This window comes from Phacochoerus africanus, chromosome 15 (assembly GCF_016906955.1).
Source record: "Phacochoerus africanus isolate WHEZ1 chromosome 15, ROS_Pafr_v1, whole genome shotgun sequence".
Classification (NCBI taxonomy): domain Eukaryota; kingdom Metazoa; phylum Chordata; class Mammalia; order Artiodactyla; family Suidae; genus Phacochoerus; species Phacochoerus africanus.
This window is the reverse complement of record NC_062558.1, coordinates 15,599,990-15,626,469: the sequence shown is the minus strand read 5'-3', so window position 1 is coordinate 15,626,469 and position 26,480 is coordinate 15,599,990. Positions and strand designations below refer to the sequence as shown.

The 26,480-nt window shown below is 37.7% G+C and overlaps 1 protein-coding gene across 2 annotated transcripts in view; it reads right to left on the bottom strand.

Annotated features, from left to right (window-relative positions):
* Positions 1-26,480, bottom strand: part of GLRA3 (glycine receptor alpha 3) — a 168,530-nt gene that overhangs the window by 18,628 nt on the left and 123,422 nt on the right. For both annotated transcript variants that reach the window (XM_047761724.1, XM_047761725.1), the window contains exons 6-8: positions 17,139-17,276; positions 14,927-15,141; positions 86-229 (exon numbers count right to left, since the gene is read on the bottom strand). In XM_047761724.1, coding sequence (XP_047617680.1) covers positions 86-229; positions 14,927-15,141; positions 17,139-17,276 — 497 coding nt within the window. The remainder of the gene's footprint in view (positions 1-85; positions 230-14,926; positions 15,142-17,138; positions 17,277-26,480) is intronic.

Here is a 26,480-nt window from a genome sequence, read left to right as displayed (position 1 = left end):
TCTCTGCACATCCCTACTAAATATAACAAATTCACTCTCCAGGGAGAACTGGTATCCAGGAGAACACAATGCATTTAACGCTTACCTTATTCTTTCTCTTTCGTCGAAATCTCAGAAGTTCTTTGTGTTGTCTTGAAACAAAATTTACAGCTGCATATTCCAGAAGTGCTGAAAACACAAAAAGGAGGCACACTGCCATCCAAATGTCAATAGCCTTGACATATGAAACCTAGATGGGAAAGAGAGAGTGAGAAAATTGACTTGTTACTTCCATTGAGAAAAAGAATGGACATCTGATTCTAAATTACACTGTTTATCCACCAGCTTGGGGGAAAAAAAAGCAATTTTTAAAAAAATGTTCCACTTAAATTTTTTTTCAGAAGCTAATTTTGCAAATTTTGTATATTAGTCATACATTAAAATGTGTATTTTTTGCAACTTTTTTTTTTCAAATGAAGCATTAGACCAAATGCATGATGAGAAAAATAGGATAAAATATAATTTTACCTTCAGGATAGTATAGTATAATGCTTGAAAAGTTTATAGTAACATTGAAATATACCTTCAGGATGGCATAATGCTTGAAAAAAGTATGAAGTAATATTAAAAGATAGATAATGCTGTTGAACTTTTTGCTCCATATTTTCCTCATTAAAAAAAGTTTATTCTGAAATAATTTTAAACTTACAGACATATTGCAAGAACAGTGAAAAGAAATCCCAAGTTCCACAGTTGTTAACATTCAGTTACATTTTTCTCCCTCTCACCCTGTTTCTCTAATTTCTATCTATATGTTTTTCTCCCTGAATTTGAATGTAATAAGCAGACACAATGCCCTGTTACACCTAAATACTTATGTGGGTTTTTTTTCCTAAAAGAAAAGGCCGCTTTGCTCCATACACTCAATTGACCTTTGAAGTCTCAGATTAGACTATTTCTCAGACTAGTTCAGAATCCCAGGACACCTGGGCTCACCTGGACACGTTGCATTGTGATTGTTTATTTCTTGTTCTCTTTCTGTTTAGAGTGTGAACTCTTTGAGGACAGGTAGCATCTTTTGTTGTTGTTTTTTGGCCAGACCCACAGAATGAAAGTTCCCAGGCCAGGGAGTGAACCTGTGCCATAGCAGTGACTGGAGTTGCTACACTGACGGGATTCTTAACCCGCTGTGCCACAAAGGAACTCCAGGTGGCATCTATTTTGCTCACCATCACAGCAGCATTTGGCAAGTGTGTGCATATCTGCTGAGTGAATGAGCAGGTAAATGAAGGTGTAAAATGTCAAAACACAGGGGAAGAGTGAGCCATAGGTGCTGATTCATGTGGAGATTCGCTTTCTGGAGGGACGATGTGTTAATATCTTGGACTGAGTTGATTTTCTTTTTAAAAGAGGTCTTTTCTTGATATTTCTGACAGTGTCGACTTACATGTGAAACATGCCAACAAAAAGACACTGCATCTCCTCCTGTGTCTTAAGGGTGACTTCTGAACAGAATGACCTCTCCTGAGCAAAGACGGGCATGCCCTCAACTTATTCCAGTGCTGTGGAGAGTGTTTATCACATATAGATTTAAATCTCATGAATTCTGCAATTACATCAGAAATTTCTGGCTGCCCTCAAACGCATACAATTCTGGAAGATGTACTTCAGCTTTCCAAGGCGCTGTCTGTGCCTACACCATTCCTGAAAGACTATAACTCGTAAAGGATGTGTGCATCATTTTTTAACAACCTGGATCTAGAATGACAGGAACCAGAGGTTGAATCAGAAATTTAATTCCCAAATTAACCCAATGACCACAGTCAAGGATGGCAGACCTATGCAAACATCATCTGTGCCGTCAGCCTCCTGCTCCTTGTTGAACAGCACTTGAGTGTTGAGCTTGAAAGGCCAACTTTCCTCCTCCTCTCCTCTGACCCCATCACCAACTTCTACTCTCTCTCTCCTCCACTTCCTGCCCCTCTAAGGTCAGCAAGCACAGGACATGGGAAGTTTGGAATGCTAGAGGTAGTAACTATAAAATGAAGCAGCCGTTCCTTCACCTACATGTTTACAACACATTCACCACATATGATGCGATCCCCTGTGATCTTTCCATCAGCCACTGCCTCTGTCCTCTGGAGCAGTCTGAACCCTGACTCTATTTTAAGCAACAATCTCTCCTGGCTATTACTCCTTGGACACAGGAGTAAGATGCACTGGTCAGGAGGACCGTTGTCTTGGAAACCAATTCAAAGCCACCTGTGGAAGATTGCTTCCTTCTTGAAGCACGATCCTGGACCCACATTCTCCAGGTTTCTGCCCTCCACCCCGCCCCACTCTGCAGACCTTTCTTCCTCTTCCTGAGACCCTCAGGGACACGGCATGCACCTTGTCTATTCTAACTCTGAAACTTCTCTCTATAAGACCTTGTCTGTTACCATGAATTCAATTCCTCTTCTGTGCTCAGAGCCCCCACATTTCTATGTCCTGACTAAACCCTTCTCTAGCCAGGTTCCTACCTGACTGTAGCTGTCGAACATTACACATCCCACAAACTTAATCTGACTGAAAAATAAGCCATGACTCTTTACCAGATTCTGCTCAACAAACAGCAAACACACACAACTGCCTCTTCCTCATTGAAAGGCAGTACTCTGTTCATGGTTCTTTACCTCCAAATCTAGGATTCTCTCATATCAAAGACCCAACTCTGCTAATTATACCTTTTTACTATTTCTCAAATGTATCATTTTCTGTCCTCTCCTACTGCCATCACATTGATCTCAACCACAATAATTACAAAGTTGAGTTACAAAGGTAAGTTACAGAGATGAGTAAGATGGACAAGATACATCTTCAATGGAAACTGTATTCAAGTCAGGGAATATGTCCAACCAAAATAAACACATAAAGATAACTTAAAAGAACAGCAATGGAAAAACCACTCTAGGGTAATGGGAAGAGGACAGTGCAGAGGGGGCTGCGTTAGTTGGGGATGGTCAGCAGAGTCCTTTCTGAGCAAGTGACAACCACCCTACACCGCTTTTTAATTTGCTTACTGGGGGACCTTTGGGGAGTGATGAGGTCATGAGGGTGAAGCCTTCATGAATGGGACTAGGACCTTATCAAAAGAATCCCAGAGAGCTCCCTGGCCCCTTCCACTGTGGGAAGACACAGCTAATGGATCACCATCTAAGAACCAGGAAGCAGGCTCTCACCAATGAATTGGCCAGCACCTTGATCTTGGACTTCCCAGCCTCCAGAACTATGAAAAATCAATTTCTGTTGTCTGGAAACCACCCAGTCTACAGTATTCTGTTGCAGCAGCCTGGACAGACTAAGGCAGCTACTGAGTTGCAGAGCTAGGATTTGAATACAGTTAACCGAAGTACAGAACCCATAAACTTAACTTTGATTCTATGTCACCTGATTACTAGGCTGCTTCTATTTAAGCCACCACCATAAATTAACAACTGTGAACATGCCACATAGGAATAACTCTTTGTATCTTAATGGTCCAGCCTCTTCAGCTTTAATCTGATAGTTAAGAGTAAAGGCAGTACATAAAATACATATTGCAAGGTCCTGTGTATTTTTTGGTTCTGATCTTAAGGTCTGACAATCAACTTCCCAGTAGAAAATGTAGAAAAAGAGTCATGAGCATGGTAATTACCATATAAAAACAAAACAGTTGCTCTGCAGAAGCTAAACTAGATCAGGGGAACATTTTATCTGCTAAAACACAATGAGAAGGTCCTCAACAACCTTTTCACATTAATTATAATGAAGTGCTTTTGTGAACTGGGAGACCATTGCCTACTCACCATATGATAATCTGGGAAGACATCAGCTTGATAAATCATCAATTGAATGTGCAGAGCTGGGTTACTGAAAGGCTTCATCTTTTTCACTCTCAAAAATAAGTTTTATAATGTAGAGAAAGGAATAGAAGATTCTTTAGATTTCTTATATCATGAGATTTTTTTTTCCCCCAGAAATACTCTGGAGCATTCATTCTAATTTGCAATGTTATCACTAGAAAACAGAGAAAGTCCATGTTGTGTGTTCCAAATATCTGTATATTGAATTTTATCTTTTTTTTCTTAGTGCTGCACCTGCGGCATATGGAAGTTCTCAGGCTCGGGGTCGAATCTGAGCTGCAGCTGCTGGCCTACACCACAGCCACAGTAACGTGGGATCGGAGCTGCATCTGGGATTTCCACCACAGCTCATGGCAATGCCGGATCCTTACCCCACTGAATAAGGCCAGCGATCAAACCTGCATCCTCATGGATACTAGTTGGATTCATTTCCACTGCGCCACAACAGGAACTCCCTGGATTTGATCATTTTTAACTTTCCTGGTGATAAAGGTTGGACTCCAGTCCCCTTGGCATGGGAAGAAGCCATATTTGGGGAGCTCGTCTAAGCACGGATTTCTTTGCATCTATTCTTCCTTCTACAAGGAAGTGGACACAAGGAGGATTCAAGCTATGATAGGATATCAGTAACAAAGAGTCCTGAAATTTCACTGGCTTGAAACCACAAAGGTCACTCCATGCCCACTCTGAGTGGAATGGTGACCTGGACATATGCTATCACTTCCATCCTCCCCTGACCTCAGATGATGGGGTAGTCATGGTCTAGAACATAGGCCACAGCAGAAGAAAGCTGGGGCACAGATGGGTCTTGCATTTGGTAGTAAATACTCCAGGCTAGAAGTGGCACAGACCGCTGCGCTCAAAATTCATTATCCAGAGCTATTTACAGGCAGTCCAACAACAACAGACTGAGAGGTGCAACTCCATCATGTGCCTGGAGGGGAGTGAAAGCCAGCAGCAGGGTCGGGGGGGATGGGGGTGGGAAGTGTCTACCCTCTGTGCTTTTGGAACAAAAACAAGGATCCCTCCAACCATAATCCCTTGAAGACGAGTGTGGATTATGACTTGATCACTGTGACATCTTGAATAGAGAACTAAAGAAGCTTTTTAAAAAGCAAAACTCAGAGTTTCCATTGTGGCGCAGTACGTTAAGAATCTGACTGCAGCGGCTCAGGTCACTGCGGGAGTGTGGGTCCAATTCCCAGCTTGGCGCAGTGGGGTAAAGGATTCGGCATTGCTGCAGCTGCAGAGTAGGTCACAGCTGCAGCTCGGATTCCATCCCTGGCTTGGGAATTTCCATGTTCCCCTGGTGCAGCCACTGAAATAAAAAAAGGAGAAAAATTCACTGCTTTGTAGAAAGAAGGTGTGAATTGATTAGAGGGTGACACAGAAAAAGAAGGTATATCTGGCCTCCAACCCAGAAGTGGTTCAGACCACACTGGGTCAGAGTTCAGTAAAATCAGTTGTAAAAAGAAAGTCCATGCAGCACTCTGAAGTGTTGATTTCACCTCCTAGACAGGTAATAGATTATTTAGATTATAAAGACAGGCAGCCTGCAAGCCAAATTCAGACAAAGGGATAGGTTTGCATGTACTGCACAGGGTCTCAAAAAAGAAAATGATGATGCTTTTTAGTATGAACCACACCTCTCCCGTTAGCCACATAACTCATCCCTACTCATTTGTTCCATCAGACCTGACTCTGTTCACTTATTCGTGCATATGCTCTCTGAAGTCCTCTGATTTTGTGCTAACTCAGGGGAGTAGATGGCTTGTGTGTATCTCAGGCAATTCTTCATGAATCAATTTAATTTTACGCTATTTGTTGTAAGCCAATCAAGTAGCAACAATTTTAGATTATATTCCTTCCCAAACACTTTGGAAGAGTTATAAGTATGGTACCATATGCTGTAGTTGAGAGATCTGTCAAGACACATACCTTCACCTTATTGCACACAGGGGTGGTCAAAAGGGTTGCCTTGGGATGAATACTGTCCTAAACTACACAGATAGATGACAATGCATTAACGGGTGAATATTCATTAGATTACAACCCAGACTTCTAAAATTATAGTAAATTATACTTACTAAATTACCAATTATAACCCAGATTACTACTAATCAATAGTTTCTATAAACTGAAATTTATAATATATTTACAAGCAGCACAGTCTTTAAGAATAAGAAACTGGAATTTCTACTCTGGCACAGTGGGTTAAGGATCCAGTTTTGCCACAGCTGTGGCATAGGTCTCGGCTGAGGCCCGGATTCAGTCCTTGGCACCAGAACTTCCAATGTTGGGTAGAAAAAGAAAGAAAAGGAAAGAAAAGAAAAGAAAAGAAAAGAAAAGAAAAGAAAAGAAAAGAAAAGAAAAGAAAAGAAAAGAAAAGAAAAGAAAAGAGAAATTGATTAAACCAGAATGGAGTTTGAATTCCAACATCTCATGTAAACCAATATGTAGGGACTCTACATGAGTAATATTTCAGAGAGTGAATATTTTGTCAATTATTTTCTCAATCCAAATTTGTGTTCTATTTCAGAAAGAAGTGAAACAAAACATCACAGTGTATTGCCTTTGATTAGCTGCAACAGCCCCCAGGATTGGGTAATTTGTTCTCCACTGGATAACAGTCAGTCCTGGTGGGTTCTCCCAGTTCTTTAGAGTTTCAAGCAAACTGACAAGTAATTCTCGCTGTGGGATGGACAAGAGGCTCAAAGCTCAAAGCCTTTGCTCTGAGTTATATTGAGAGGTTTCCTGCTTGTGCTATGACTTTTCTCCTAGGGATTTTGTTTCACATCACCTTGAATATTTGCTTATTTCTGGACTTGCAACATTCAAATTGCAGTGCATTTCATCCTTCATTTCTTCCTAGTGTAAAAGCCATACAAGAATTTTGCATTTTGTAACATTTACAGGACATTTTATATTAGTTTCTAAATTGAGCTTCATTTAAGACTTAAAGCCAGAAAGAGAAAGGAATAAGGACAAAGGAAGAGAACAAACAATGTTTTAAAAACAGATGTTAAAGGAAAATGGAGCTGATATTCAAATAGCGAAGGAAGTGTTTGCAGGATCGTTTTCTTGGAACAATAGGCAGTGAATGGCCCAGGTTTTGTGAGCTTTGACATTTATCATCCTGGAGGGAAGCTCACAAATGCAGAGTCCTACTGATGTCGTGTTCATACTGATTAAAACCTAGTGAATGAATGATACTTTGAACACAATATTTATTTGCCACAAAGTATTATATTCCATCTCTTTTATTTTAAGAGATGAAATATAATGGAGAATCAAAATAGCAGAAGTGCATTAATTTCAATTGACGAAGTTGATCAATCCTTCCAGATAAGAAGGATGTGATCAAAAAGGCTAAGGCATTTGAAATGTCACTACATTGTCTCTGACTTTTGCTTCAGTTATGGGAGTTTTCCCATAGTCTTCTATAGGATATGACTTGGGATTAACTCTTAGGTAAACCTGTAAAATCTAGTGTCACTGGAAATGCTTCTTAGGTGCATGCTGTTAGTTAGCTACTGGCATTTCTTAATATATTATCTTTTTTTGGCTGCTCAAGTAAAGTTGAATTGTATTAGTGACTTCTCTCTCCTCTGTATTTTTGCAGTGGGGGTTTTATATTTCTAGTGCATCATCTTTATTGTAACCATATACCTTCCCACCCTGTCTCCTCCAAGATCTAACACCTTCATTCATAACTTCAAACAGAAATCAGGAAGACAGATAAAGTCTATAAGGTGTTTCCAACACTGATTTTCAGGGACCAAATTTTTTATTCCCATGGCAAAGGGAGATTTTTACATCTGTTTCTAATCTGTCAGGAAGGTTCATGGTATGATTCTAGGATAAATGTGAATGCAGTGAAGGGAGTTTAAGACATTATTATTTAGGTAAAATTGGCTGAAGGTTGCATATGCATCTTTTGTTTTTAAATTTACATTGATGTCAAAGCCACTGTATTATGTCATTTTGAAAACATTTAAACTTTGTGATTTGATCGCATACCTTTTCCAGTAATGCTATCAGATTTAAGAATTTATGCAATAGCTCTGTCTCTATGGCAACTACAGAGGGCATGCTTGATAATTATTAAATTCAGCTTAATGAGATCTACTGGCACTAAGATCAAATGTAGAACTAGAGATATCCACCAATTGCTATTTTTATTATAGGACCCACCTATGTCTAGCAATTACTTATTTATCAGTGATAGAAAAAAATACTTATAGAATTGAATAATATTCATATGAATTTTACCTCTTGGTTTAAAAAAAAAGGGTAAGAATAAGTGATTTTTTCCATTTTCTGTGTCTTTTTTTTCTCTCTTTCCCTAAGTGAATGTAATATGGAACAAAGTTATTAATATATTCAAAGAAAAATTTTTAAAAATTAAATATATCAGAACTTGATAAATCAACTATGCTTTAATAATAATAAATATATATATATTGCATTAAATATTGTATTATTATTATTATTATTTTGTCTTTTTAGGGCTGCACCCTCAGCATATGGAGGTTCCCATACAGTTCCCAATTGGAGCTGTAGCTGCTGGCCTGCACCACAGCTCACAGCAATACCGGATCCTTAACTCACTGAGCGAGGCCAGTGATTGAACCGGTGTCCTCATGGATCCTAGTCAGATTGTTTCTGCTGAGCCATGATGGGAACTCCCAAATATTGCATTCTAAAGTTAAATTTATTTATTAACAATTTTGTCACTTGCATCATATTTGTACTGAATCTCAAGAAATTTTAGTTAACTGTACTTTGAATATATGTCAGAATCTTGTCTTTAAATGATAAGGATCAAAACATTATTGACAGTAACAGTTATCAATAGGAAAACCTGATTACTATGCAACCCTCTCTTCTCCATTTAATTACGCTGATATTTACAACTCACTCTCCTTTAAAACTGAAGGGTATTTTTTTTTTTTTTAGAAGCATGAGGACGCATTTTTTGGGGAAGAATGAGATCTAATTAGGAAAGAACACAATAGTGAATACAAGTCCTTCATTTTTCTTTCTATCCCATGCCTTTTCAGTGTAACGTCACATAGATCTCCATGTCCACACAATCATGGTATCCAAATATAAATAGAGTAGTTTGATTTATATTTTCTAATAGCTGTATACTCATTTCTAGAGTTGGGGCCTTTACAAAGAATAATAACTTAATATAAAAGCTCTTGTTGTGTTTTTAAGAACCAATATTTTTATTATACTGTAAGGTAGATACAAGCAATATTTAAATTGTTTCATTAATTTGGTGATTTTCAGGGAAAAATATTATTTTACATAGGTAAAGAGTAATTCAATTGAGTTTTTACATTATCTTTGAGAAAGATAAAAAAAAATGACATACTCTTGCCTTTTAAGTAAAACTACTAAGTAGACATTTACAAGCTCACATTGTCTTTAAATATCTGCACAATATTTACTCAACAGATACATATTATGTACTGACTTGGGCTCTGAAGATAAAACTATGTAAAAGATATTTTGTCCTCTCAAAAAGCCACTTTTAATGGGTGTCACAAACTGAATGGGAAAAATATTGCCACATAGCATACCCAGATCTTCCCAGAGTTCCCTATGGCAACTCTTTCCAGCATCATAGTTTACGAATAAAAATTATATTTTGTCCCTCCAATGACTATCTCTATTCTTAGTGTTACATCTCCATACTTAATAAAAAAAATATAATTCCCTCAATGCCAAGATCTTAACCAGATATTAGAGTAAATCAAATATATATTCAAAAATAGTTCAATGATGAATACTATCCATTCTTTTACCCCTGATTAAACCCTAATTCTCCCAAGGAGGATTAATTTTCCACACCTAAAACAAACAAACAAACAAACAAACAAAAACAAACACAAAAAGCTGGGAATCTCAGAGTTTGGGAGAAAAGTTTTGGGGTAAGCAGGTCTCACCTTTAATTAATCTAACCTACTCTGTGTAAGGGGGAGAGATGGCCCTAGAAGAGAGAAGGGGAAGGGGAGATTTTGAGTAAGTATATTCAAAGAAAAAAAAAATTTTTTTTTGGTCTTTTTGCTATTTCTTGGGCCGCTCCCACAGCATATGGAGGTTCCTACACCAGAGCCACAGCAACGCAGGATCCAAGCCGCGTCTGCAACCTACACCACAGCTCACAGCAACATCAGATCCTTAACCCACTGAGCAAGGCCAGGGATCAAACCTGCAACCTCATGGTTTCTAGTTGGATTCGTTAACCACTGAGCCACGACGGGAACTCCAAAAATTTTTAAAAATTAAATTAAATATATTGAAGGAGGAAGGCCAATCACAAATAACATCTTCTTCCCCCGACCCCTTCCTTTCACTCTGGTCTGCTTCCCTACACAGCTGTAGTTTACTCCTTGAAGTCTGAGGCCAGGGGTGTCCCCTGTGAGAACTTTGGAAGCTCTTTTTGACAATTCCATGCAGCTGTTGTAAACATCTCAAGGTTAACATGTTCAGCCATAGAGTAGTTACTTCCCTCAACCTTCCCCGTGAATAATTATTACCACTCTGTGCCCAGGTACTCCTCTGAAGGCTATTTTTGATTCTCGCCTTTCCCTTAATCCTCAACGTCCAGTTCATAAGCAAATCCTATTTTACCTCCACAAAGATTTTCTCAAAACAAAAAAACTACCCCTTTCTAAATCCATCTGCTACTCTCCATCTCTGCTGCTACTAATCTAGCCAGACCAACCTCTGCTCTGAACAATAGTTTTCTTAGTAGTTTCTCTGCTTCCATTTTTATCTCTTCTTCTCTTTTTCAAGGTTAGGAGCTGAACTGAAGCTGCAGCTGCAGGCCTACATCACAGCCAAGGCAATACCAGATCTGCAACCTATGCCAAAGCATGCTGAATGCCAGATCCTTAACCCACTGAACAAGGTCAGGGATCAAACCTGCATCCTCATGGAGACTATGTAAGGTTCTTAACCCACTGAGCCACAATGGAAATGCCCCATTTTTATCTTTTCTATCTGATCTTCACATCAGATAGTCAGAATGATTGCTCTTCTTATTAAGATCCTTCTGAAATCCATCGGAAATAAACTTAATCCTTACCAAGCTCTACAAAACACTTCACAATTTATCTCTAGGAGCACCACCATTTTTCCTCACTCACTCTCCTCCCAACACACAATGTTAGGAAGTGCTCCTAAAGTTTTACAACTTTGAAAAACTGCTGTCAATAGGATGCCTGTCACCTTCTTCTGGCCACCTAATTAAGGCACTGTGGAAATGCCAGATTGCTCCCTGAGCTCCAAGAAATGAATCACAGGAGTCTTCTTGATTTGGGCTATTACATGTTGATTTACGACACTGTCAAGGCCAGTGCAGCAGGAAACATCAGAGAGGAATCTCAAGTCTGAGTTCAGAAGGTGCTGGCTGAAGCACAATCTTTGAGACTTTCTACTTTGAGCATTACTTGACCGATTTCCACAGTCCTTCTTATCTACAGGAGATGCATTGGCACAGAGCCTGGATACAACACTAAAGAATCATCATAAATTAGTGATTTATTGTTTCTTCCTCCCGTGTCTGATAATCCCCTATTGTTTTCCTGGATTTAATTTTGTTTTCCTCCTCACTAGATTTTGTCAGTAGGAGAATGGTGGATGTTTCTGTGGCAAGATTTTCAGGCATCTGAAGGTACTTTTGTGAGGTTGAGACTAGCAGATCTTAAGGGGTACAGTTTCACATTTCTCTTTCCAAAGGCTAGTGTGAGACCTCAGCCCTTGCCTTTCCAAATTACAGAATCAGGACTTCATTTTTCAAGGGATTTTCTACTCTTTTGAATGAGGTCATCCAATAGGATAATTCTTATTTATTCTAGGACTTCAGCATCTGCCCTTCTGGATTCTCATGTACATAACTGCTGTACATAACCCATTCCTTAACTATCACAAAGCCCAAGATGATAGAATCACCAACTCTTAAGATATCAGTTCTAATCAATCCTTTTTTGTGAGTCAAAATTAAATCTGCTTTCATATTTCCAGTGTCTCTATGACCTGCGAGATGGAAAGGCTTCATATACATTTATGTGTGTAATTAAGCTCATGATTGAAAATTTATTTCCTCCCTGAGATCATGGTGAAATGAATGCCTTTTTAAAAACATTTCTTAAGAAAAAGTATAGTCATCCCAGAACTTTCTTCCCTCTTTTTTTTTTTAAAATATGTCTCCATTCTGCTTTTTTAAAAAATGTATTGCCTTCTTAATTTTATACTTCCTGCACTCAAACCTCCATGCTCTCCCAATTCTGTTTTAATTTCTGTTTCCAAATGCTTTTACGCTATGCCTCACAGAAGCTGTAGCTACCTGAAATGGAACACTTTGTGCTCTTCTTTCTGGTTAACAATTTACGGAATGGATGAGTTTTCATTTCTGTATAATTCATGAAGAAAATCAATGACTAAGCCAGCAATTTCTTTTTTTTTTTTTTTAGGGACTCAATAAAAACGTTTAATTACACTTGAAAGACTTCATACAGTGCAACAGTGAATGTTCGCTGTTAATATTCACAAGAGTCCACTGCATCAAATGTTAATTGCATCTGTATTTTTATTCCCCTGTGTCCTCCAATCCTCCCATCAGGTTTCCGGTCTTGAGCCAGAAATTTCTTTTACAAATTGACTATGGTATTTCAACTATTACTCAGAGCCCTTTGGACATTTATATGTATATAAATAAGCACTTAATCTTATAAGTAGATTTACAATTTTGACTTGGACAATATTTTATAAAACACTAGTTGATATGGATCATTTTGAAAATGCAATTATGTGTTAATAAAAGTAAACCTTATTTTGAAAGCCAACCATTAAATCTTAGCAGGGCAGAGTGAGCATCGTTAAATATCAAGTTCTTCCGATATTAAGTAACATTTTTTAATGATAAAATGTTCTACCACCAACTTTTATTTATTGACATTTGAATTGAATAAGAGCATGTAATTCATAGTAAGGGGTAAAGAAGCCATGGGAACAGATTTATAATTTACTTGGCGTGGCAGGGAGAGAGCATCAAATACAGAAGAAGTTAATATAATTTTATTACATTAACATATATCATTGTAATGAAATGTTACAAGAACAGTGAAGTTTGTTGGACGCTAGACAGGATTAGTTAATTTAGATAGTAGAAGATTCTTTCTTAGAAGTCATTCAGGAAAAGAAAATAATTTTCTATTGCTATTCTGCAAAATGGATGAAAAGGGCTTCCAGGAGTTCCCGTTGTGGTGCAGTGGTTAACGAATCCGACTAGGAGGTTGCAGGTTCGATCCCTGCCCTTGCTCAGTGGGTTAACGATCCGGCGTTGCCCTGAGCTGTGGTGTAGGTTGCAGACATGGCTCGGATCCTGCGTTGCTGTGGCTCTGGCGTAGGCCGGCGTCTACAGCTCTGATTAGACCTCTAGCCTGGGAACCTCCATATGTCTCGGGAGCAGCCCAAGAAATGGCAAAAAGACAAAAAAAAAGAAAGAAAAGGGCTTCCTATGTTTTATTTTAGTACATCTTTTGAAAAGAAATATTGGGTCTTTTACAAACTCCATAGAGGAAACAGTTTTATTTTAATTCTGGCAGTTCATAATGGAATAAAATATTAAATAAATATATTAGATAAGCTTTTCTTCTTATTGACCTATGGCTATTCAGAAGCCAGAAGAAACACACACACGCAAATAATAAATACTACATTTGGCCCAGGATGTAAGACTTTGGGCATTTTACTACCATATTTGTAGGAGTATAATTGCTACAAATTTTTCTGAGGGTAAATCTGGCATTGCATATCCGTGCAGACAGCTATCAATGCAACAATTCCAGTTTTAAGAAGTTATAGTGAGAAAATGATACAAAATGTACATAAAGCTTTACATGTCTGCATATGTGTGTATACACACACATATATTCATGTATATAACACTCATTACATAAGTGTACATCATTGTGTTAGTCCTAACACTGATTAAGTAGATTATTATGACACATTTATACAATGGCATATCATGCTGCTCTTTAAAGCTACCTTGGAATTCCCGTCATGGCTCAGTGGTTAACGAATCCGACTAGGAACCATGAGATTGCAGGTTCGATCCCTGGCCTTGCTCAGTGGGTTAAGGATCTGGCGTTGCCTTGAGCTGTGGTGTAGGTTGCAGACGCGGCTCAGATCCCGCGCTGCTGTGGCTCTGGCATAGGCCGGTGTCTACAGCTCTGACTGGACCCCTAGCCTGGGAACCTCCATATGCCGCGGGAGCGGCCCTAAAAAAGACAAAAATAAATAAATAAAAATAAAAAAATAAAGCTACCTTATGAGTTCAACTTACATACATGTCTGATATATTTCTAAATGTTTAAAAATATATAGATAATAAATTCTGGAGTACATAAGAGTATTATTGATGTTTAAATAATTGCGGGTCATAACACAAACTGCAAGCAAATGATCATCGGTTCGTAGAGTTTTTTCCTTCACCTATTTCTCTGTTTTATAAGTTTTTTCTGCATTGGTTCTACATGACTTGAAAAACTGGTAATAAATACAGACCTTCCTCAATTTATGAATGTGCTCAGAACACTTCCATGAGCCCACAGCTGGGCAAAATCATGTAATACAAAGGCTCTTTTACAATAAAGTGTTGACTATCTCATGTAATTTACTGAATACTGTCCTGACAGTGGAAAATGGAATGGCCATCTGGGAATGGAGGGCTGTGAGCATATCTGTTGTTTACCCTCCTAATCACATGGCTGACAGGTACCACTGCTGCAGTGACCCCCCACAGGAAAGTGGATCAGATTACACATTGCTGGCCCAGGAAAAGATCAAAATTCAAAATTCGAAATGTGGTTTCTACTGAATGCCTATCACTTTCACACCATATAAAAGTAAAAAAAAAAATCGTAAGTTAAATGACGGTGAAACAGGGGCTGAGTATAAATACTATTGAAAAAAGATCTGGCAAAAATAGATAATACATATATTAGTGCAAATATGTGTATAAGCCCATTTAGTGCACTCACCTTTGGTAGGGAAGCTCGTGATCCTGAACTCTGTGTGGTCATAGTCAGCACCGTGGTTATTCCCAAAGCCACCCTGGCAGGAGCAGCATCCATATTGATCCAGAATGAAACCCAGGATAGAATAACGATCAGGAGACTGGGAATGTACATCTGAATCAAATAGTATCCCATTTGTCGTTCAAGATGGAATCGAACTTCTATACAAGTAAACTTTCCTAGTTGGTTGCAAAATAAATGCAGCAATTGGTAAAAAGAGGTCTTTGTTATTGCATCAAATGTTACAATATTGTTTTCATCATAATTTTGCCCTGAACATTTCTGTTATAATGAAATGGGATCCTAAATCACACAAGCAAATTGGTTTCTGAAAAAAATGTTTTCTCATTTTTCTGTTAGCATCTAGAAGCAACGTAATATTAAGAGTGTACTGGTTCAGAAAATAATATATAACCTTCTTCACATTTGATTAGCACCTCATACTTGTCAAAGTACTCAAAGGTCTACTATCTCACTGGATTCCTGTCTGCTTTTGCCATTTCTATTAACCACTGTACCTTGAAGTTCTAGCCGGGATAATTAGGCAAACAATTAAATAAAAGCCATTTAGATGGAAAAGAAAGTAGCAAAACAACCTCTGTAGGAAGAAGCCATTACCTTGTACTTAGAAAATCCTAAAGAATTCACTAAAAATCTACTTGAGCTGAAGAGTTCAGCAAGGTTATAGAATACATTAGCAGTATAAAAAAATCAATTGTGCTTCTACGCACTAGCAATGAATAACCCAAAAATTAAATTGAGAGAACAATTCCATTCATAATAGAACCAAATCAAATATGTAGACATAAATTTAACAAAAACATGTAAAACTTCTACACTTAAAATACAAACCATACCTGAAAAAAATTAAAGAAGATCGAAATAGACAGTCATTTTAAAGTCATCAATCAAAAGACTAAATATGGTTAAGATTGCAATACTTCCTATATTGATCTACAAGTTTATTGCAGTCTCTATCAAAATCCCAACTGGTTTTCATGCAGAAATTGACAGGCTGATCTTAAAATTAGTATGAAAGTGCAAGGGACCTAAAATAGCCAAAATAGCCTTGAGGGAAAAGAAGAACAAATTTGATGAACACACACTTCCCAATTTCAAGACTTGCTACAAATCTACAATAATCACAAAGTGCAATACTGTCATTAAGTAAAGATTTACATATCAATGGAATAGAATTTAAAGTCAAGAACTGACCATTTATGGTCAATCGGTTTTAAGACTAAGACTATTCCATAGGGAAAGAATGGGCTCTTCAACAAGTGGTACAGGGAGAATTTTGCTTTCTGGAGTTTTCTGTAATTTTTTTTCTAAATATTTTCAATCCTCAGTTGGTTGAATCTTTGGATGTGGAGCCAAAGGATATGGAGGACTGACTGTACAGTGAAAGGTCAGGTTACAGTTTTGGAAAATGTTGAGTCCAAGAGGAATCACAGTTACTGTAGGAAGATGACAGGAGCTGATGCTAGTGGGAGGCTAGGCGCTCACCACGTTGGTTGGAGCGATGCCTCAATTCTAGGCAGTTTAAGGGCATCTGTAGGGGTAGGTCAGGCAGTTAGAAGAGACCATGCCAGCTAAGAGAAGTGGACAGATAACATGAATGTACAAGTCTTTCTTTCAATCCTTGATGTTGATGACCATATCTGATATCTCTCCTCAAAAGTAAAAGGCTATGGTGTCAGTGTGAGCAGTAGGTGTTTAGTTACAATGTCTTGAAATGTGTGAAATTGTGGCCAAAAGAAAAATTTAAGTAACGGAAGCCTTTACCAAAAAAATCAATCTCTTTCATTTGGTTAGCAAAAACACTGTTTATAGCTCAAGGAGGGTGAAAAAAGTACATTCTATTGCTCACACAGAAATTAAAGAAGCATTTCTTGAAATATCATTACTATTAACTATGGGCTTTTCACAAAAAAAAGAAATTATTTAAATATAACTGAACACCAAGAATTTCTTCAGTTCTATACAAACCCATTATATAACAATAGGCAGCAAGTGAAAGCTTCTGTAAGTTTCAAAGGCATCCATTCTCTGCTCCATGACCATAAAAACACTGAGCTATATAAGTTGTTAAGATAATTAACTGAGCACCAGAATTAAGAAACATCAGAATATCATAAAACCTCAAGTCGTGTGACGAAGAATACACAAGCCCTACCTGTGTTATAATGTTTAGTGCAGTATCGTAAATCTTTCTCTTCTTTCAACAGAAACTGGGGCAGAGTGAGTCCTTCTGCCACTTGCACAGGTGCCTCGTCTTGCCATTCAAAAATGAGGTCGTTCATTGTGTACCCAACTAGGCAAAACATAATAAAAACATTTGTGGCATAAAAGGTCATTCAAAGAAGTGAAATTTTTAAAAGATCACTTACACAGTCCACATAAAATGGCAAGACTAAACAGTGTCTCTTTTTCTTTTTTGGCTACCCCATGGCATATGGATTTCCTGTGCCAGGGATCAATGCTGGAGCCCTTCACCCACTGTGCCGGGCTGGGGGTCAAACCTGTATCCAAGGTTGCTTCAGAGATGCTGCTGATCCTGTTGCGCCACAGCAGGAACTGCCAAACCATGTCATTTTAACTCTATTGATTGAGGGAGTTCCCACTGTGGCTCAGTGGGTTAAGAACCCAACATAGTACCCGTGAGGATGCAGGCTTAATCCCTGGTCTTGCTCAGTGGATTAAGGATCCAGCGTTGCCACAAGCTTCAGGGCAGGTCTCAGATGCAGCTCAGATCCAGCGTTGCTGTGGCATAGGCATGCAGCAGCAGCTTGGATTCGACCCCTAGCTGGGGAACCTCCATATGCTGCTGATGAGGCCATAAAAATAAGTAAATAAATAAATAAATAAACTTAAAAAACCTCTAGTGATTGAACTACGCCTTGCACAATTCCAGTCTACTGAAGTCTATTCATATGTAATATTTATCAAATAACGTAAGAATATGATAGATGCAAATTATTGCCTTTGGAATGGATAAGCAATGAGATCCTGCTGTATAGCACTGGGAACTATATCTAGTCACTTATGATGGAGCATGATGGAGGATAATGTGAGAAAAAGAATGTGCGTGTGTGTGTGTGTGTGAGAGAGAGAGAGAGAGACTGGGTCACTTTGCTGTACAGTAGAAAATTGACAGAACACTAAAAGTCAACTATAATGGAAAAAAATAAAAATCATTTTAAAAAAAGAAAATGAAGGAGTTCCCATCGTGGCTCAGTGGTTAATGAATCCAACTAGGAACCATGAGGTTGCAGGTTCAATCCCTGGCCTGGCTCAGTGGGTTAAGGATCCAGTGTTGCCATGAGCTGTGGTGTAGGTCGCAGACGCGGCTCGGATCCCATGTTGCTGTGGCTGTGATATAGACCGGCGGCTACAGCTCCGATTATACCCCTAGCCTGGGAACCTTCATGTGCTGTGGGTGTGGCCCTAGAAAAGACAAAAAAAGAAAAAAAGAAAATGCAGTAGGCTAATAATACATAAGATATGGCATGTAGCCACCTTAAAGGACATGCATATACATTCTTTTCTGGGAAAGAGCAGCTACTGTATTAACTCAACAATTTATTTTGGTTCCACCGGTTAGACCTCCCCTCACATTTTCTCAAATTATTCAGAACCCTTTCAACAAAACCTGAAATTGAAACTGGTTAGGAAATGACCTCAACTATAACATCCATGGAAGGAACAAGATCTTGATCTAATCATTAACTATTTTAGTTTATAGCACCTGCTTTTATGTCCCAAGTCCCAAGATGGGCAAAAGGATATTTTAGATAGAAATGTCTGCTATTCAGAGAGTATCAGAGTACAAAGAAAACCCATGTGGAATTCTCTGTGGAGGAATAAACTCATAACATCAGCGAGTTCAGAATTGAATTAACTAATGTATTTAAGAATAAGCTAGCATCTTTCGGTAAATTAAAACGTCATCTCTCTCTCAAGGATCTTATCTAAGAAAAGCAGAATTTTATCTTTTTCTTCCCTCTGAGTGAGAAGCTGTTGAAATGCATACTCGAAGGCTAGTACAGAGAGGGACTCAAAGTGCAGGGACCCTATAGGAGAAGACTGTCGTCAGAATTCACAACACCCTGGAGGTAGGAACAGAGGACGCACAGTCTGGCCCCAGAGCTGAGTCAAGGGGTCGGTAAAGGAAGCAGAAGCTCTGAAGCTCTGGGTGCATGAAGCAGCAAACCAGGCAAACTGTCCCAAACAATCCTCTGGAAGGTAACATTGCAGGGAAGAGACTGTGCAAATGATTAGCAACAGCAAATGTGGAGCAGGTTAAGCTGGACACAATGAAGTGTGTGGAAGGGAACTGATTTCCCCTGCCCCTCCCACAATACCTAGAAAAGAACATTCTGGAAAGAGTTGAATTTGATCTAGCTGTGGTGAAGGTGACTGGAGCCAGACCCCTAATCCCCACCCCGACCTGACCCTTGGGCTCACCTCACAGCACCCACTCCACTGGCAGTGGGGAGGGTGGTGGCAAGGGCATCTGTGGTTACAGGGTCTCCTTAGACCTTTTGGGATTCTGCCATCCACGTTTTAGCAGTAGCACCGCCAGTGTGATGGCTTGTTATGGAGCAAACGCTCTTTGGTAGAGGTTGTCAAGTTTCTTCAGGCTAAAGACACACCTGAGTTCTGGCTCCAGAACAGAGAAGGGAACCTGCAGGTCTGTCCTCTAGACCACTGGCCTTAGAACACATGTTTGACATGCTTCCACTGGGACATATTTCACTTGATATTAATATTGTATTAACACTTTGGTGGCTGATAATAGAAGGCTTTTACTCTTATTTGTAAGTCTTGTGATATATCCATTGTAAATACCATTTTGCCTCGAGAGAAAAGAGATGCATATTTCTCAAGGATCAAAAGATAGTAAAGGAGGCACTGATTCTTATTTACTCCCAGGTAAGACAGGTACCCTAGACTTCCATACATGCAACCCCTAAAGACAAAGTATGTGAGCTATTTCCCAGTTTAGACAGCTACATGGAAAAAAGAACTGAAACCCTGTTTTGTTTTTAGAGTCTAAATTCTTCCTAGGGTCTTTGGTGGAAAGAAACTAGCTCTTGAAATGCCCTCAAAACCAAGCCTCAGTTAGTCTTGGATGCAATTTACAGGCCACGTTACTCAGCTTGCTCTTGTATGACATTGTCATCCACACTAAGAGATTTAGTCCTGGGCATTTCCTAATCAAACTATGCTACTTCCTGAAGGTGCATAAAATATTTAAGTTTGAAACCAGAAGGAAAATAGTAAGGTGCTAAGTTTAGGTGGTAATGCCTTTATTCTAAGTAACTTACTGGATGTTCAAGGAAAACAACTAAATGCTAATTTTGCCTCAACAAGTCTTCAAACATAACTTTAAAATATCAATACTCTTCTACACAGTTCACAGTGTTTTAGCATCCTCATGCTTTTGGTTGGCAGAACTTTATACAATTCTGAGAACTGTCAAGGTGAACAGACTGGCTAATGAGATTAAGCTCTGTGTTGAATCTCCTTATACCATAACGAGTTTCACCACAAAGAATATTTTATGGAGGAAACAGATACATTAACCCTGCCTTCAGCTAACAATCTCATATGGTAGCTTCGGGGAAATGTGCACACCAATGGCTCGATGCAACACAAATTTGTTTATCCAACAAGTATTTATTAAGCACTGACTGTATGTAAGGCATCCTATTGGGCTTCAGGGTGAGAGGTGTTAGAGAGAAAATAAATAGTTTAGGGAAAGTGCTAAGTGTTTTCAGAAGAGGATCTATGATTCTATTGCAGCCTCATGTGAGTTGGACTTTGAAAAAAGGCAAGTCCTGCATAGCAAGAATGTGAGAGAAAATGAGGCACTCAAGCAAAGGAAGTAGTATAATTAGCTGAAAGAAACTGCAAACTCCCAAGGTTTATAACAGGAATAGCAATAGCTTCATTTGTCTAGAGCCAGTTTGCATGAAGAAGCATATGGAATGAAAACATAAATTAATGTAAGATTATGTAAAATTTAAGCTCCAGGTTGAAAAGTTTTCTTTGTTGTTGTCGTTTTTTAATTTCCTGTGGGCAATGATAAACAATTGAAATCTTTTGAGCAAGCGAGTGACGTGACAAAAATTGTACTTTAGAAACATTACTCTAGAAGGCTCCTTTCATGGGATTCACAAAGTCCAAACTGCTTTCGTATTCATAAAACATTATTTGCCTTTTTCATTGTGTTGACGTTTGCCCAGATGGTGAAAAAACAATAAGTAAAACTCCTAGTGCTTCAGCGTAATTAAAAGTAGTGGCACCAAACTGTGCTGGTGGTTACTGTATTCTTACTACCATAACTTGCAGTACAAACAATGCCACTTTTATTTAAGAACAAACCTTGATGAAGCAGTAATAATTACAATCTTATTAAATTTTGACCCTTATATAAATATCCTTTTAATATCCTGTGTATCAAAATGGGAAGTATAGACAAAGCACTTTAGTCGCATACTGTAATGCGATGATTCTTTGAAGGGAAAGCACTGATAGGATTGAGTTGTGAGTAAGCTAGCTGGGTTTTTTGAAAATATCCTTTTTACTTTAAAAAATATAAATGGCAAACTGTGGTTATTATTATTAGGTATGCCCCATTTTTTTTTTTTGAAAAGAAAGGAAGTGTGTAAACCTCTCAGGTTGAGGGAAATATCTCACAGTATTTATTGTCAATGATAGACTTTGAGCTTTCAATTCAACATTAGAATTTTGGAAAAACTGTTTTTCCAAATACTTAAAGATTTTTTGATGAGCTCAATGTTGATATTAACAAATGTGACCTTTCGATAGTCTATAATGTCATGTGTCAATGTTTGGAATATCTGAATAACTCATTAAGCTAATGTTTTCCAAATGACCAAAGCATGATGTTAAAAATCATGCATAAGTAAAAGATCCATTCAACATTCAAGACAAACAAACAGATTTTAATCTACAAGAGAGTTCGTTGAAAAGTGTACAGCAAAGTAATTCAGTTACATACACATTTTTTCCAGGTTATTTTACTGTGCTTAACTGTACACCTTAACATAAAATTGTAAATCAACTATACTTCAATTTAAAAAAAGAAGATTTCATTGTATGGTTTCCAATTTCACACTGCAACTAACCTTTAGGGAATTACCACCTTCAGAAAAGAAGGTTTTTTTTTTATTTCACATTACAGAATTTCTTTCTTTTTAAAGGCTGAACAGTATCCCATTATATGTATATACCACATTTTCTTTATCCATTCATCTGTCAATGGACATATAGGTTGCTTCTATATCTTGGCTATTGAGAACAGAGCTACAACAAACACAGCAATGGTAATATTTCTTCAAGATCCTCACTTCGAATCTTGTGATAAACAGAAATAAGATCACTGGATCACACAGTAGTCTTATTTTTAATTTTTGCAACATCGCGGATGAAGCTTGAAATGTGCTAAATGAAATAATCCAGTCATAGAAAGACAAATACTGGATGATTTCACTTATATGATGTATCTTAATCAAATTCATAGAATCAAAGAATGGAATGTTGATTACCAGGGGCTGAAGGATAGGGAAATGAGAATTACTATAATCAACGAGCATAAAGTTTTAGTCAAACAAGATAAATGAGTTCTAGAGATCTGCTGTATAACCTTCTACTTACAGCCAACAATATTGTATTGTACACTTAAAAATCTGTTAAGAAGGTATCTCTCATGCTAAGTGTTCTTAACACAATAAAATAAATTGAATTTTAAAAAGTTAATTTGCATTCTTGAAAAGGTAAAGAAAAAACTCATTCTTTGTCAATGGCTCTTCAGGAATAAAGTCAGAGGTAATATTTCAGTAGATCATTTTGTTAAAATTGGAAATTTTATGCACACACACACACACACACACATATATACATATATATGAGGTTAAAGAACTTTTCAAAGTCTCAGGTCTAAGTCCCTGACAAATAGCTATGCCACAGTCTTTGCTTACATCTCAAGTCAGTAGAGTAGCCATCTCTGACCATCTTATAAAATACTTTTCCTCCAATAAGTTTACATTAGCCTTTTCCTGAATATTTTTCCCATTGAACTTACTTGGCTTTACCAGATGCAGTATATAGCCACCAAGTTTTAATTTTATTTACTATTTAGCCTCTTAGAGTTTAAACTTTATGAAAGTAGAGGTTATTCTTTTTTAATCACTGGCATATTTTTCCAGTACCTAAAATAAAAATAGTATGTATCATGTACCAGGAGCTTGAATATTTCAATTAGATGAGATTGGGCGCATTCACGGTGGTATGGCCGTAGACTGAATATTTCAATTAGAAATAGATAAAGGGAAAGGAAGAAGAAGATTGTGTGTGTGTATGGGGGTGGGGGGTGGAAGGGAGTGTATCTGACTAGTTTATTTGGGGTATATCGAGTTTAAGAAGCTAGCAGGAGATGCAGGTGTTTCTAACAAGTTTGAACATTGACTCATATGTGAAAATTATTGAAATCATGGGTCTATACATTGAAAGTGAACTCAGGATTGAAGACATAAGTTTGAGAGTCACGGAGTTACCATCGTGGTTCAGTGGGTAATGAACCTGTGTAGTATCCATGAGGACTCAGGTTCGATCCCTGGCCTTGCTCAGTGGGTTAAGGATCCAGCGTGGCCATGAGCTGTGGTGTAGGTCGCAGATGTAGCTCTGATCCTGGGTTGCTGTGGCTGTGGGGTAGGCCAGCAGCTATAGCTCCAATTGGACCCCAAGGCCTGGGAACCTCCATATGCTGTGGGTGCGGCACTAAATAGACAAAAAAGTCAAAAACCACAGAGAAAGGTGATGACAGAAAAGTAATAAACAAAATAGGAAGTTCAATAAGGCATATTCCAGCTAAATGTATGTAAGTTAGAATTGTTCTAAAAGAATTTGACAGTGGAATTGATAAGGTAGCAAGTTTCCCTCAAGCCAAGGCTGGGGAATGATCTGTTAGGAATGTTATGAGACCCTTAATCTTGGTGTTGGTTAAAATAGATGAAACTCCAAAGCCTTATCCAGCCCTCTGATCTGATGATAGAATTGAATATACCCTTACCCATCTATCTAATTAAAATACACTATAAAACAAAGAATAGGAAAGGATTAGGCGCATAAACAGAAAGACTGATCAAAGGAATCAAAGATAAAGTTTAGAGATAGGGAGTCCCCTTTATGGCTCAGTGGTTTACAAACCCCACTAGGATCCATGAGGATGCTGTTCGCTCCCTGGCCTCACCCAGTGGGTTAAGGATCCAGCATTGCCATGAGCTGTGGTGTAGGCTGCAAATGCTGCTCAGATCCCGAGTTGGCTGTGGCTGTAGCTCTGATTCAACCTCTAGCCTGGGAACTTCCATATGCCTCAGGTGTGGCCTTAAAAAAGCGGGGGAAAAAAAAAAGTTTATAGAGAGATTGAAGTACCTTGAGCATTAAAAAGTTGTGCTAACTGCATGTAGCACTGCAATGGAGTGGGAGGGGGTAAGTAGAACATCAGATGGACCACAGCAATGTGAATATCGGTGGTGTTGGGAAATAAGAGGTAGGTGTCATCTTAAAAGATGAAGAAAAGATTTCTGGAGATTGAACTTCTTCTTTTTTTTTAATTTTTTTTAAAATTTTTTTTGTCTTTTTTTTTTTTTAGGGCCGCATGCACAGCATATAGAGGTTTCCAGGCTAGGTATTCATCCTTGGTATTCATTTCACAAAACACGTTGATGATGAATGTGCAACCCGAACAAAGTAGTGTTTATATTTAACATTAACAAAAGGGGCAAGAGGGGTGGCACTGTCCACATAAAAGCCACAAGACAAAAATGAAAACATTTCAGCATCTATTTCAAAAGATATGGCCCTTTAAGAAAACTGCCCAAGATGATCACTTGATAAATGCATTTGCAGGAGGAGCATTTACATGTCATTCTATGAAAAATGAGTTTTAATTTAGATCAAAGGGTTATGTTCTGAATTAATTTGACTTTTTCGATTTCAAGTTTTCTTGGAAAAGTGCATAACAGGAAATTTGCAAGCAATTAAATGATGTCAGGTTTGTTTCAGTGTCTTTCCTGCTTCAAAGAGAAAATTGGTTAAATTAATTTTAAATAGGTTTGATTTTTAAATCCAATTCTATAATCAAGGTAAGACTTTTGGAATTATATTTATTGAGGATAATATACATGATGTTGTAAATTCTATTGTAAAGTCTCTCCTAAATTAATTTTAAAAGTTCAACATTGAAAATAAATGTCACTTGTTTATGACGGATCTGAATAAAATATATTTTGGAACTCATCACTGTGGTAAAAATTAGGTTCTTACTAAATTAAAAAATCCATGGAAGTACAGTATTCTTAAGATTAGTAATGAAGCATATATGATTTTACATCCAAAAATTTTGTTCCGTTTCATTATCTGAAAAGAAACTGTAGTTGTTAAATTTTACATTTTTATATGAACACAGAGTAACCAAACTATAATTCTGCATGTGACAAAGCCGATGCTAAATTAAAAATTATAGTTCATCATGGCATAACATGTTTTCTCTACTTACTGATTGTCACCAGTTATTATTTTTTTTAATTTGAACATGTGAAGAAGTACTTTACAAATAAACTTGTATATTCCACAATTGTATTGCACTTTCAGTCAACAGGTTCTCTAAATTTTGGATGCATTTGTTCAAAATCAGCTGGAAATAGCTAATCAAATTATTTTATGAATGGAGCACTTAAATGTTAGATTCTGAAGCTTTTTATCAAATAGGAATTATAAATGTGACGTTTCTAAAAGGAACACATTGAGATTAATCCCCACAATATAAAGGGGGAAATAGTAAGGTCTCAAATGATGTACAATAATTTTTTTTTATTTAATAACTGTGCTTTGGAATATTTTAACTTTTAAGAAGAAATATATTGATGGACTGCTGGTTTTTAATTAGATGACTTGAATTGAAATTCAATGGAATTCAGAAGACAAATTTTCCAGCATGTGAGTCAGTTGAAGAATTTCAAAAGATTCCTAAATAAAAGCAACTGATTCGAATGTTTTGTCCTATAAAAACATTGATAAAAGATTTTCTCACTTAAGGCAAAGATAATATCTGTAAAAATATATGGGTTGAGGAGTTCCCCTCGTGGTGCAGTGGTTAACGAATATGACTAGGAACCACGAGGTTGCAGGTTCCATCTCTGGCCTTGCTCAGTGGGTTAGGGATCCGGTGTTGCCATGAGCTGTGGTGTAGGTTGCAGACACAGCTCAGATCCTGCGTTGCTGAGGCTCTGGCGTAGGCTCCTAGCCTGGGAACCTCCATATGCCATGGGAGCGGCCCAAGAAATGGCAAAAAAGACCAAAAAAAAAAATAATAATAAATAAAATACACAGGAAAAAAATATATGGGCTGAAAGAATTACCTATTTCAGTACAAAGAAAAGTAAAAACAAGCTCTGAAATTATCAAGTATTTTTGTTATCTCTACTCT